Here is a 13,357-nt window from a genome sequence, read left to right as displayed (position 1 = left end):
GACATTGTTATATTGCTTACAACTATGTAACATAGTATACTAGACATTACGGTACTATACATTACAGACCAAGGTTAAAATGCTTTCAAATAATTGAGCTGCACTTGATTTAGTTTTCCCGGTACTATGTCCCAAAAGTGCATACTCCAAGCTAAATCAGTATTTATCTAGGTCTGCTATATCCCCTTATATAACCACAATGAAATCTCATTTTAAAATGAAAGACCATGTGTCCCATACAAAATATTCTATTCAAAACCCATGATATGAACATATACTGGCTACCTCAGATAATTGTACATGATGTACATGTTGCTGAAGGACCTCAATTAAACTGCTGTGCCTGAGGATGACAATTTCTGTCCCTTTCGATATAGAGATATACAGTACCAGTCAGAAGTTGACACACCTACTCATTCAAGGGTTTTTCTTTATTTTTACTATTTTCTACATTATAGAATAATAGTGAAGACTTCAACTATGAAATAACACATATGGAATCATGTATCCAAAAAAGTTTTAAACAAAACCAAAATATATTTTATATTTGAGATTCTTCAAAGTAGCCACCCTTTGCCAAGATGACAGCTTTGCACACTCTTGGCATTCTCTCAATCAGCTTCATGAGGTAAAGGGTGGCTTCATGAGGTAGTGCCTTGTTAAAAGTTAATTTGTGGAATTTCCTTCCTTCTTAATGAGTTTGAGCCAATCAGTTGTGTTGTGACAAGGTAGGGGTAGTATACAGAAGATTGCACTATTTGGTAAAAGACCAAGTCCATATTATGCCAAGAACAGCTCAAATAAGCAAAGAGAAATGACAGTCCATCATTACATGAAGGTCAGTCAATCTGGAAAATGTCAAGAACTTTGAAAGTTTCTTCAAGTGCTGTGACAAAAACCATCAAGCGCTATGATGAAACTGTCTCTCGAGGACCGCCACAGGAAAGGAAGACCCAGAGTTATCTCTGCTGCAGAGGATAAGTTCATTAGAGTTACCAGCCTCGGAGATTGCAGCACAAATAAATGCTTCACAGAGTCCAAGTAATAGACACATTTCAACATCAACTGTTCAGAGGAGACTGCGTGAATCAGGCCTTCATGGTTGAATTTCTGCAAAGAAACCACTACTAAAGTACACCAATAATAAGAAGAGACTTGCTTGGGCCAAGAAACACAAACAATGGACATTACACCAGTGGAAATATTTGACCAAGAAGGAGAGTGATGAGTGCTGCTTGATGACCTGCCTCCACAATAACCCAACCTCAACCTAATTGAGATTGTTTGGGATGAGTTGGACCATAGAGTGAAGAAAAAGCAGACAACAAGTGCTCAGCATTTGTGGAAACTCCTTCAAGACTGTTGAAAAAGCATTCCAGGTGAAGCTGGTTTTGAGAATGCCTAGAGTGTGCAAAGCTGTCATCAAGGCAAAGGGAGGCAACTTTGAAGAATATAAAAATATATTTAGATTTGTTCAACACTTTTTTTGGTTACTACATGATTCCATGTGTGTTATTTCATAGTTTTGATATCTTCACTATTATTATACAATGTAGAAAATAGTCAAATAAAGAAAAACCCTTAAATGAGTACGTGTCCAAACTTTTGACTGGTACTGTGTGTGTGTGTACACCTCTCTTCTCTCAAAGCTCTCTATACTTTATTGGGGGAACATTGAGTTAAGGTAGTTTTCCGCGTAGCGCTCAGGGCCTCTTTTTCACCAACATCTTCATTGTGCAAGTGGTGTAGAGGCACTATCTGTGGATTGTCCATCTGACTGTCCAGGGTTTTCTGTTGTAAGTCCCACCAGAGCAAGCCAGGGTCAATGGTATTTCTCTTGGTAGGTCCTGTTTAAACAGAAAATATAATTACACACAGTGTGTATATATACAGTGCATTCGGAAAGTATTCAGACCCCTTCCCCACTTTGTTAGGTTACAGCCTTATTCTGGATTAAATTACATTTTTTCTTCAATCTACACACAATAACGACAAAGCAAAAACAGTTTTGTAGAATATTTTGCTAATTTATAAAAAAACAAAAATACCTTATTTACATAACTATTCAGACCCTTTGCTGTGAAACTCGAAATTGAGCTCAGGTGCATCCTGTTTCCATTGATCATCCTTGATGTTTCTACAACTTGATTGGAGTCCACATGTGGTTAATTCAATTGATTGGACATGATTTGGAAAGGCACACTCCTGTCTATATAAGGTCCCATAGTTGACAGTGCATGTCAGAGCAAAAACCAAGCCATGAGGTCGAAGGAATTGTCCGTAGAGCTCCGAGACAAGATTGTGTCGAGGCACAGATCTGGGGAAGGGTAAGAAAAGATGTCTGCAGCAAGGAAGGTCCCCAAGAACACAATAGCCTCCATCATTCTTAAATGGAAGAAGTTTTGAACCACCAAGACTCTTTCTAGAGCTGGCCGCCTGGCCAAACTGAGCAATCGGGGCAGAAGGGCCTTGGTCAGGGTGGTGACCAAGAAACTGATGGTCACTCTGACAGAGTTCCAGAGTTCCTCTGTGGAGATGGGAGAACCTTCTAGAAGGACAACCATATCTGCAGCACTCCACCAACATGATTCTCTGGTCTGATGAAATTAAGATTTTACTCTTTCGCTTGAATGCCAAGCGTCACGTCTGGAGGATACCAGGCACCATCCCTATGGTGAAGCATGGTGACAGCATCATGCTGTGGGGATGTTTTTCAGCGGCAGGGACTGGGAGACTAGTCAGGATCGAAGGAAAGATGAACGGAGCAAAGTACAGAGAGATCCTTGATGAAAACCTGCTCCAGAGTGCTCAGGACCTCAGACTGGGGTGAAGGTTCACCTTCCAACAGGACAATGACCCTAAGCACACAGCCAAGACAACGCAGGAGAGGCTTTGGGACAAGTCTCTGAATGTCCTTGAGTGGCCCAGCCAGAGCCCGGACTTGAACCCAATCTAACATCTCTGGAGAAACCTGAAAATAGCTGTGCAGCGACGCTCTCCATCTAACCTGACAGAGCTTGAGAGGATATGCAGAGCAGAATAGGAGAAACTCCTCAAATACAGGTGTGCTAAGCTTGTAGCATCATACCCAAGAAGAATCAAGGCTGTAATCACTGCCTAAGGTGCTTCAACAAAGTATTGAGTAAAGGGTCTGAATACTTATGTAAATATGCAAACATAAAAAATAAAAAAACGTTTTTTGCTTTCTCATTATGGGGTATTATGTGTAGGTTGATTGAGGTAAAAAAATTAATTGAATCAATTTTAGAATAAGGCTGTAATGTAACAAAATGTGGAAAAAGTCAAGGGGTCTGAATACTTTCCGAATGCACTGTATGTCTGTCTGAGCTGAATGGTCAAGACATGGTATTAAACAATAAAAACATTGAGGAAACGATAAAGAAATTGTACTTTTATTACCTGTTGCATAGCTCACAGCTACCCCAACCAGCACCACTGAAATTGTCCCCACAGCACCAAAGTAGAGGTAGGACATGGAATAAAAGTTCTGCAGACTCGTCAGTCTGTGGAGAAATGTTTCCTTGGTCAGCGTACCTCATAAGGCCAAGAGCCTTTCCTAACCATGTGACCGGACCAGGAACATCTGGGCCATATACTATCAAACATTCAAGATAAGAGACAAGTTATTGAGTTATGAACACTTCAATGAGATATATGATTGATGATAACACACTTTTGCTACTTCTACTGGTGGTACTACTCTCAGTTTGTTAGTATCTCTCCATATGTCTTCCTCACCCATGTTGATATAGGGGAAGCGGCGTGGAGGCGGAGGGTGTGTCCATGCCCAGGCTGCTGTTGACTGTGCTGTTACTTGACGGACACTGATCTGTATAGGTGGGCAGGACTCCCATGGTCTGCAGACTGGGAGGATGGAGGGTTGATCCAATGACCAGCCACAAGGAGATGGAGAAGCCCACTGCCACGCCACTAAACACGCCCTGAAGACACAAGTAAAAAGACTTGTAATATAATCTCTGAAGGCAATCAGTCATTATGAAATTCTCTGGAATGAGCTAAAACAAAACTGTGGCATTAGCTGTACCAACAATCTTCCTATGGAGGGTTAGAATTACAAAGGTGAAAAAGGGTACTGGGCAATACCCCCATATCAAATCATGGCACCCTCCTAAGCATCAAAATAGAACCATGGATGGACACCCCTGTAACTCTTATTACATGAGCAGCTGATCTTCTCTCTCTTCCCAAATGTTCCCATTGTGCAAACAGCATCTTGTCCAACTCACCGGCCTGTTACTAGCGGGAACAAACATCCCCAGGATGAAAGCCCCAAGAAGTGGGCCACTGACCACTCCCATGACTGTGAAGGACCCCTGAGGAGGAGAAGAATAGGGACAATGTGACACTGGACAAATCCTTCATTATTCTCAGTCCCCAAGGCTTATGGCTGTATGTCAGGACAGCATTTTGGTATACTTGTATTGGTGTCCATAAGAAAGCCTTTTGTGTACCTGATCTGAGTCCGTGGCCTACAGAGACTTTAAACATGAGGAGGGATGTAATATGGTGAAGGGAGGAACCTACTTGAAGAACTCCCCAGTCCAAGAAGGATGAGAGAGCAGCCACCGTGATACATCCAGCCCCATACATGAAAGCTAAAACACAGCGACACATTAGATGCTACAACGCCGGCTTGATAAGGTCACATTGTTTTGTACCACATTGATTATTTAATAATTTGGTACACAAACTAACTATTTAGGGTGTTTTTCACTTTAGAGAAAGAGTTGCTGACCTAATACAAAAATATAACTTTAAAATTGCGCTTACACAGCCCTCTGGAAATTAAAATCAACCTCTTCTGTGACATGTTGGCTAGAGTTGGTTTCAGTAGATCATCCATGGTAACAGCTGCCATGGCGTTGATGCTGGTGGAGGCGGTACTGTAAAGCAGTGAATTACCAGCAATGATGTCATCAGTGGTGTCAGTCATATGCTGATTTATGACTTGATGCATATTACAGATAGGGATTGGATACCTCAGGGTGCCACTGTATGCACAAGCCAGAAAAAGACCAGGAAAACCAGGGTGGTCTTGAAAGATGTCCAGCACCAAGTATGGCATATACTTTGAAAGAGAGAAGAGGGGAAATGTATGAGAGCCCAAATATTAACACAAGCGCAATAATTTCATAAAAAGGGAGAAAATAAAATGTTTACAATTCTGTGAAAGTTCATTGGGTGCATTTACTTTAGCTCTCCTGGTACCTCAAGTGGATGTAGATTTCACTTTAGGACCACCCCGGTCCCTGAATACCCCCAACAGTACACATTTTTATTGTAGTCCTTGTCAAGCACACCTGATTCAACTTGTCAACTAATCATCAGGCCCTCAATGAGTTGAATCAGGTGTGTTTGTCTGAGGCTACAACAAAAGTTGGGAACCACTGGTGTAGATTGTAGTAGTTATGTCATTACTCATTACCTGGTCTGGAGCAGCAATCTTTCCAGACTTCAAAGGGTCACAGTGGGAGTACAAGGCAAACATGACAATGCCGCAGGTGGCTGCACTGCCCACAACGAGACACAAGCCCACTTGGTTGACAAACAACGCCCTGCAGAGAAGGACAAGCAACCATCTACGTTTAGTCCAGTACAGCCTTGTGGGACATTATTTTTCAGCAAACATCCTTGTTTTATATTATCGGTCAATAGACAGTGTTTTATCAGTAGACGTCCTGTTCCTCCTTGTAGCCAAACAGTTGAATTATCATAAATGATCATTTCCAGGGACCATATTCATAAACAGTTTCAGAGTAGGAGTGCTGATCTTATTCATTATATAATAAAAGGTAAAACTTATCCTAGATCAGCACTCGTTATCTGAGGATCACACTTTATGAATAAGGACCCTGGTCTTGTGGGTAAGACATGGACACCCTTCCCTCTAATCCAACTAATCTGGGACAGGGACTGTGCTGGACTGCCATCATTTGAGTGATGGTCTAAACCAGGGCTCTCCATCCCTGTTCCTGGAGAGCTACTGTCCTGTACGTTTTTCACTCCAACCCTAATCTAGCGCACCTGATTCTAACAATCAGCTGGTTGAATCAGGTTAGTTACAACTGGGGTTGGATTGAAATCCTACAGGAGAGTAGCTCTCCAGGAACAGGGTTGGAGAGCCCTTGTCTAAACATATACTGAACATTTTTCTTACAGAAGTGCTGTGCGTCTTATAGAGTAAAGTGAGTCATTCTGGAGTGATTTGGGAATCATTACATCCTTCTGGTTATAATTACTCTGAACATTCCTATCAGTAATCAGCCTTTCATGTGTGAACTGATTGTGATTTGTGGCTCTTATTTGTAAATAATAAAAACACCATTGCTCATTTGACTTACTGTATAACAAACTATTGAACATGCACTGTGCTCCTCTTAACGTTAATTTGATAGCCTGTATGCGTCAGGGTTCCTTAGTATTTCAGAACTCCCCTTTGCTTCTGTATAAATCAAGGGGTTGCGTATTACCAGTTTATTTTATTCCATTTCCTGTAACTACTAGTCCAGTTGGTTACAGTTATATTCCTCCCTTTTTTTATATAGGAAGGTCTAAAGAATCTAGAATCTGCTTTTATTCATTGGCAGCGTTAAAAATACATTAATATATTTCACAAAATGTGAATTTGCATATGATCTTAATCTTACATTATCTTGCTTTATCTTATGTGAAAATAAGAAACTGTGATCCTTAGGCTTTGCTGAAAGCGGATGTCTGCACTCACCACTGGGCCTGTCGCTCAGTTCTGCAGGAGATGTAGCGTTGTACCTGTGCCTGGTTCACACCATACATGGACAGCCACAACAGCGTACCGCCAACAGTAAAGCTCCAGAATGTGTATCGCCTCCTTGGGTCGAAGTCAAAACTGATCAAAAGAGAAGGTATTGATGGTGTAGTAACGGTAAGTGTGATTTTTTGGGGCGATTGTGCAATGGATAGCTGAAAGGCATATTGTTAGTTGAATAAAAGGCCGTTTTTTACTCATTAAAGTTCATTCGTGATCCATTGTTGGCAATCTCCAAAACCATTGCTGGCCCACCAACCAAAACAGTGCCCTGGATGAAGATGGCGATGAAGCCCGAGAGCATGACCAGGATCTGGAACACATCTGTCCAGATGACTGCTTTCATGCCCCCCTGTGGTGCGGAGGAAAGACAGACAGACAAGATAGATTCAGAGTAGCACCCTGCGCCAATACAGTCCATTTACTATGAAGTATGGAGAAGTCTTACCAATGTGGTGTAAAGAGTACAAATGAACCCAGTTGAGAAGAGGGATGCCCACATATTGAGCCCAGTGGCTGGAATACAATAATTAAAACATATTAATAACAATTGTACGTAACACATTGATAATGTATCACACACACAGGTGGTATAGAGCATTATAACGCTTACTAAACCTTCACAACAGCTCATGGTCTCTATAGTCATACATGCATTTATAATGAATTACATACAGGAGGTTGCATACACATTATTGTGCTTCTCCAGAGGTCATACCTTGGCTCAGGATTAAGGCTGGAGCATAGATCACAATTCCTGTGTAGAGCAGCTGGAAAAAATGATAAAGTATAAATCAATGGCCAATTGACGCTATATGTTATACACACACACATATCTAATATGTAGGTATGTATGTATGTATGTACGTACATACATACATACATACATACATACATACATACATACATACATACATACATACATACATACATACATACATACATACATACATACATACATACACATTCTGTCCTCAACATTATGCATAAGTCATATGAGGATGACTTTGCGCATGCTCTATCAGTTTGCCTTACTTACTGTTGAGACTATAAACTGGACACTTCCAAGCAGCTGCATCTCTCTGCCAAATCTCATCTTGAGGTACTGTGACAGCAAAGCAAAGAGTAAACAAAACAGCATCCTTCCACACATACTGTTCTTCCTATCCCTCCCCCTACCTTTCCCACACACACAAACATTTAAAGTTCAACAGTTGCTTGGCCCTATTTCTTACTTGCATAGATCTAGTAGCTATGTGTTGTATGTGCATGGCATCTATGAATACTGTCAATGTAAAGGGTAACAAAACCTCATTGGTGCTGGTGATACCAAGGCGGTAGAATACTGGCAGGAACAGGTATGCAGTCAGACAGGAGTTGATGGTTTGCCCGAGGCACATGTAGAGGAACTTAAAACCATAGAGGGAGGCTTCGGCTGGCACTCCCAGGACCTGGACAGCTGACATGAAGCTGGCACACAGTGACATTCCCACGGGTACGGCTGGCATACTACGGCCACCGGTGAAGAAGTCATCCACCTTAGCATCACCCGGTTTCTTCTTCAGGGCCTGGAAAAGCCCTATTCCCATGGAAACGAGCAGCATGGCAGCAAAGACGACGTAGTCTGCCAGGACAAAGCCTGGTCGGGGTCGTTCGGTGATATGTTCTCCATCCATTGCTTTGTCCTCCTTGTCGTGTTGGATGGTAGAATCAGATGCTCCAGGTGTTTCTTGGGACTGAATAGGATGTATGCATAATGAGTATAAATTACGACGTAGAGGATATGATACAAATACTAATACTAGGTTTTGACCTTTCTAGGGAGTTTTTCCTAGCCACCGTGCTTCTACACCTGCATTGCTTGCTGTTTGGGGTTTTAGGCTGGGTTTCTGTACAGCACTATGAGATATCAGCTGATATAAGAAGGGCTATATAAATACATTTGATTTGAAATTTGATTTGATACCGCACCTTTAAACTGCTGTTTTGACCTTTCAACTGCAATTGATGCATCTGATAAAAGGTTTCTAGGAAAAATGTATTGAATGAAAGAAACTTAACATTTACAAATAAAATGAGTCCCAGTCATATATAGTGCCTTCAGCAAGTATTCACAACCCTTTCCTTTTTCCAAATGGATACACATACAGTTCCTTTTTTTAAATGGATACACATACAGTTGAAGTCGGAAGTTCACATACACCTTAACCAAATACATTTAAACTCTAGTAAAAATTCCCTGTCTTAGGTCAGTTAGGATCACCACTTTATTTTAAGAATGTGAAATGTCAGAATAATAGTAGAGAGAATATTTTTATTTCTTTCATCACATTCCCAGTGGGTCAGAAGTTTACATACACTCAATTAGTATTTGAAGCATTGCCTTTAAATTGTTTAACTTGGATCAAACGTTTTGGGTAGCCTTCCACAAGCTTCCCACAATAAGTTGGGTGAATTTTGGCCCATTCCTCCTGACAGAGCTGGTGTAACTGAGTCAGGTTTGTAGGCCTCCATGCTCACACACGCTTTTTCAGTTCTGCACACACATTTACTATAGGATTGAGGTCAGGGCTTTGTGATGGCCACTCCAATACCTTGACTTTGTTGTCCTTCAGCCATTTTGCCACAACTTTGGAAGTATGCTTGGGGTCATTGTCCATTTGGAAGACCCATTTGCGACCAAGCTTTAACTTCCTGACTGATGTCTTGAGATGTTGCTTCAATGTATCCACATAATCTTCCATCCTCATGATGCCATCTATTTTGTGAAGTGCACCAGTCGCTCCTGCAGCAAAGCACCCCCACAACATGATGCTGCCACCCCCGTGCTTCACGGTCGGGATGGTGTTCTTCGGCTTGCAAGCTTCCCCCTTTTTCCTCCAAACATAACAATGGTCATTATGGCCAAACAGTTCTATTTTTGTTTCATCAGACTAGAGGACATTTCTCCAAAAAGTACGATCTTTGTCCCCATGTGCAGTTGCAAACCTTAGTCTGGATTTTTTGTGGTGGTTTTGGAGCAGTGGCTTCTTCCTTGCTGAGCGGCCGTTCAGGTTATGTTGATATAGGACTCATTTTACTGTGGATATAGATACCTTTGTACCCGTTTCCTCCAGCATCTTCACAAGGTCCTTTGCTGTTGCTCTGGGATTGATTGCACTTTTGCACCAAAGTACGTTCATCTCTAGGCGACAGAACGCTCCTCCTTCCTGAGCGTTATGACGGCTGCGCGTTATGATGGCTGCGTGGTCCCATGGTGTTTATACTTGCGTACTTTTATTTGTACAGATGAACATGGTGCCTTCAGGCATTTGGAAATTGCTCCCAAGGATGAACCAGACTTGTGGAGGTCTACCATTTTTTATCTGAGGTCTTTGCTGATTTCTTTTGATTTCCCATGATGTCAAGTAAAGAGGCACTGAGTTTGAAGGTAGGCCTTGAAATACATTCACAGGTACACCCCCAATTGCCTCAAATTATGTCAATTAGCCTATCAGAAGCTTCTAAAGCCATGACATCATTTTCGGGGATTTTCCAAGCTGTTTAAAGGCACAGTCAACTAAGTGTATGTAACTCCCACTGGAAATGTGATACAGTGAATTATGAGTGAAATAATCTGTCTGTAAACAATTGTTGGAAAAATTACTTGTGTCATGCACAAAGTAGATGTCCTAACCGACTTGCCAAAACTATAGTTTGTTAACAAGAAATTTGTGGAGTGGTTGAAAAACGAGTTTTAATGACGCCAACCTAAACTGTAAACTTCCGACTTCAACTGTAATACCCCATATTGTTTTTAGAAATTTTCACAAATTAATTAAAAAAAGAAAAGCTGAAATGTCTTGAGTCAATAAGTATTCTACCCCTTTGTTATGGCAAGCCTAAATAAGTTACGGAGTAAAGATTTGCAAACAAGTCACATAATAAGTTGCATAGACTCACTCTGTGTGCAATAATAATGTTTAACATACCCCACACATACAGATAATTGTAAGGTCCCTCAGCCGAGCAGTGAATTTAACACAGAATCAACACAAAGACCAGAGAGGTTTTCCAATGTGTCACAAAGAAGGGCACCTATTGGTTGATGGGTAAAAAATGACAAATATCTCTTTGAGCATGGTAAAGTTATTAATTACACTTTGAATGGTGTATAAAAAAAACACACAGCTATAATCGCTGCCAAAAAGGTGATTCTAACATGTATTGACTCAGGGGTGTGAATACTTGTGCAAATTAGATATTTCTGCATTTCCTTTTCAATGATTTGCAAAATGTCTAAAAACATGGTTTCACTTTGTCATTATGGGGTGTTGTATGTAGATGGATGAGAAAATAATATTTAATAATTTGTTTTTTTCAGGCTGTAACAACAAAATGTGGAATAAGTCAAGGGGTATGCATACTTTCTGAAGCCACTGCAGGACAAAACTTTATACTGTATAATAAACTGGGGCACAACTTCCCCGACAACCCCCCCCCCACAATTATTATACAAAAAGTGCTGCAGCAATGCAACCCTTAACACTTGCCTGGCGACTCATCCTGAATTGAATTTCGATGCTCTATCGATTGTGCCAGTGTGAACCTGCTATCCAAGAAGTCGTTTGTGTTTAAGTCAAAATGACATGGTTCAGGATTCGGTTTCTCGGACCAATCAGAACGGTTTGAATGTGTTCCGATTCAAGAAGTCGTCGGGGGTGAATCAAATCCATACTCATCGTAGAGAAGAAATGTTAGTGTGCGTGGTGTTTTGCCAGAGCGATGTGGATGGGTAGCCAGGCAAGTTTGACACCGCAACCAGCGGCTTCTATAGCCAGCGTGACAGTGTGGGAATTTGGCAGTTTGGGTTATTACCTATTATGACCCCATTCCTGAAAGCTAAGACTCCCAGGAACTTACAGAGCTCGAAAAGTATTGTGACAGTGAATTTGTTGTTGTTATGGCTCTGTACTCCAACACTTTGGATTTGAAATGATACAATGACTCTGAGGTTAAGTGCTGATTGTCAGATTTAATTTGAGGGTATTTTCATCCATTTTGTGTGAACCGTTTAGAAATTAAAGCACTTTTTGTATGTAGTCCACCCATTTTAGGGGACCAAAACTATTGTGACATTCACTTACAGTTTGTGTATCAAGTTTGTGTATCAAAGTAGTCAAAAGTAGGCCAATGTCATCACAAAATGCAGCCTAAATAACGTGAATCAGTGAAGTACTCCTTCAGATAAAGGTCTGTATAGCTCTTGTTCTGGCACATAATTTGATTATATGCTGAGGGTATGAAACTAAATGTTCTGGGGCTAAAGTGTTTCAATTTGAAGGGACCAAGTAAAATTTAAAGGATCTTTAAAATGTTTTACTTCAATTTGTCCATGTGCCCTGAAAGAAGTCAATGGGGCCAGGAGAGACTGTCATCCACAGTTTTGTTTTGTTTCAAAAGACACTGCTAACTTAACAAAAAAAAACAACAGATAGGGGAAACATCGCCATGTTTAAAATGGCATGACCAAATCAACTCAGAAACTTGGTTCTAAGTTACTTTTACATGGTGAGCTGGTCCCTATCACTCCCATAGTTTTTGGGTTATTGTTGCCTTAAGTTAGCTTAAGTTGGACGTGGCTTTTGAAACAAATTTGAACCATAGATGACTGTCTCTCTTGGTCCCATGGATTACTTTCTGGGTAAATGACAAAACAGAGTCGGAAAGAGTGAAGACTATAACTATATATTCATGAAAACTTTAACAATTGTCTGACTAAATTTGTTTGATATAGAGGAAGTCTTCATAAAGACCATCAAAAGTCATTGTACTTTGCGTTAAGTTCCATTTGTTAGGCTATTTGGTTCAAGGTGCAATACAATATTGATTATTGAATTACCTTTGCTCTAGTTTGTTATTTTATCAATCCTTTAACATGTTTAATAATGATCTCTTAGCTAGCTTGATGACAGTGGCCCCTTTTTGCTTATTTTTGATTTTCATAAAAATAACTGAATAGAAGTGCCATGGATCATGTCAAATTTGTCTAGAAATGCAGGAAATGGGCTTTAGGTGGCAAGAGAAATGTCTCAGGGAGGACCCCGCCACTTTCTGTCTCCCCTACCTCTAAAACCATAGTGGGTTCATAAATATTGTCTCAATAACCCAACATTTGGTTATGAGACCATTATACAGGTTAAGCGGGAAACTCATACCATTATAACCTGTATCCATGATCAGATTAAAACCACAAAACAATTTGACAAACTTGAAAAAGTTCAAAAAACCTTACCTGTGTCCTCTCTAAAACTCAAATTCCCAGTCTCTGAAAACCCTTTACCTTCTAACCTTCTTCTTCTGCAGAGTTTCAATTGGCAATAGCCTAAGACATTAGGACATTTGTAGAATGCCAAGTGAGGACAAAGAATAGCAGCACCTTTCATTAAAAGTGGCTTTGCAAACTTGGTGAGTGGAAGGTGCTTCGTGTGTTGAACAAGGTATTGGGGGAGGAGCACGAGTAAAACAGGTCAGGAGGATTAGAATAAGAGG

The 13,357-nt window shown here is 40.7% G+C and overlaps 1 protein-coding gene across 1 annotated transcript; it reads right to left on the bottom strand.

Moving 5' to 3' along the window:
* Positions 1-1,653: 1,653 nt before the first annotated feature.
* slc5a5 (solute carrier family 5 member 5) lies at positions 1,654-8,502 on the bottom strand. Its single transcript, XM_039001413.1, has 14 exons — positions 8,137-8,502; positions 7,866-7,931; positions 7,545-7,596; positions 7,275-7,342; positions 7,024-7,178; positions 6,767-6,907; positions 5,468-5,597; positions 5,022-5,110; positions 4,813-4,925; positions 4,567-4,637; positions 4,269-4,355; positions 3,772-3,962; positions 3,421-3,518; positions 1,654-1,847 (listed from the first exon to the last, which is right to left on the bottom strand). Exons 1-14 carry the CDS (start codon positions 8,500-8,502, stop codon positions 1,654-1,656), a joined length of 1,821 nt encoding a protein of 606 aa, XP_038857341.1.
* Between the last annotated feature and the right edge of the window lie 4,855 nt (positions 8,503-13,357).

The sequence above is a fragment of the Salvelinus namaycush genome, chromosome 9 (assembly GCF_016432855.1).
Source record: "Salvelinus namaycush isolate Seneca chromosome 9, SaNama_1.0, whole genome shotgun sequence".
Taxonomy (NCBI): Eukaryota; Metazoa; Chordata; class Actinopteri; order Salmoniformes; family Salmonidae; genus Salvelinus; species Salvelinus namaycush.
The sequence above is the reverse complement of the archived record's forward strand: the minus strand, read 5'-3'. Positions and strand labels throughout refer to the sequence as shown.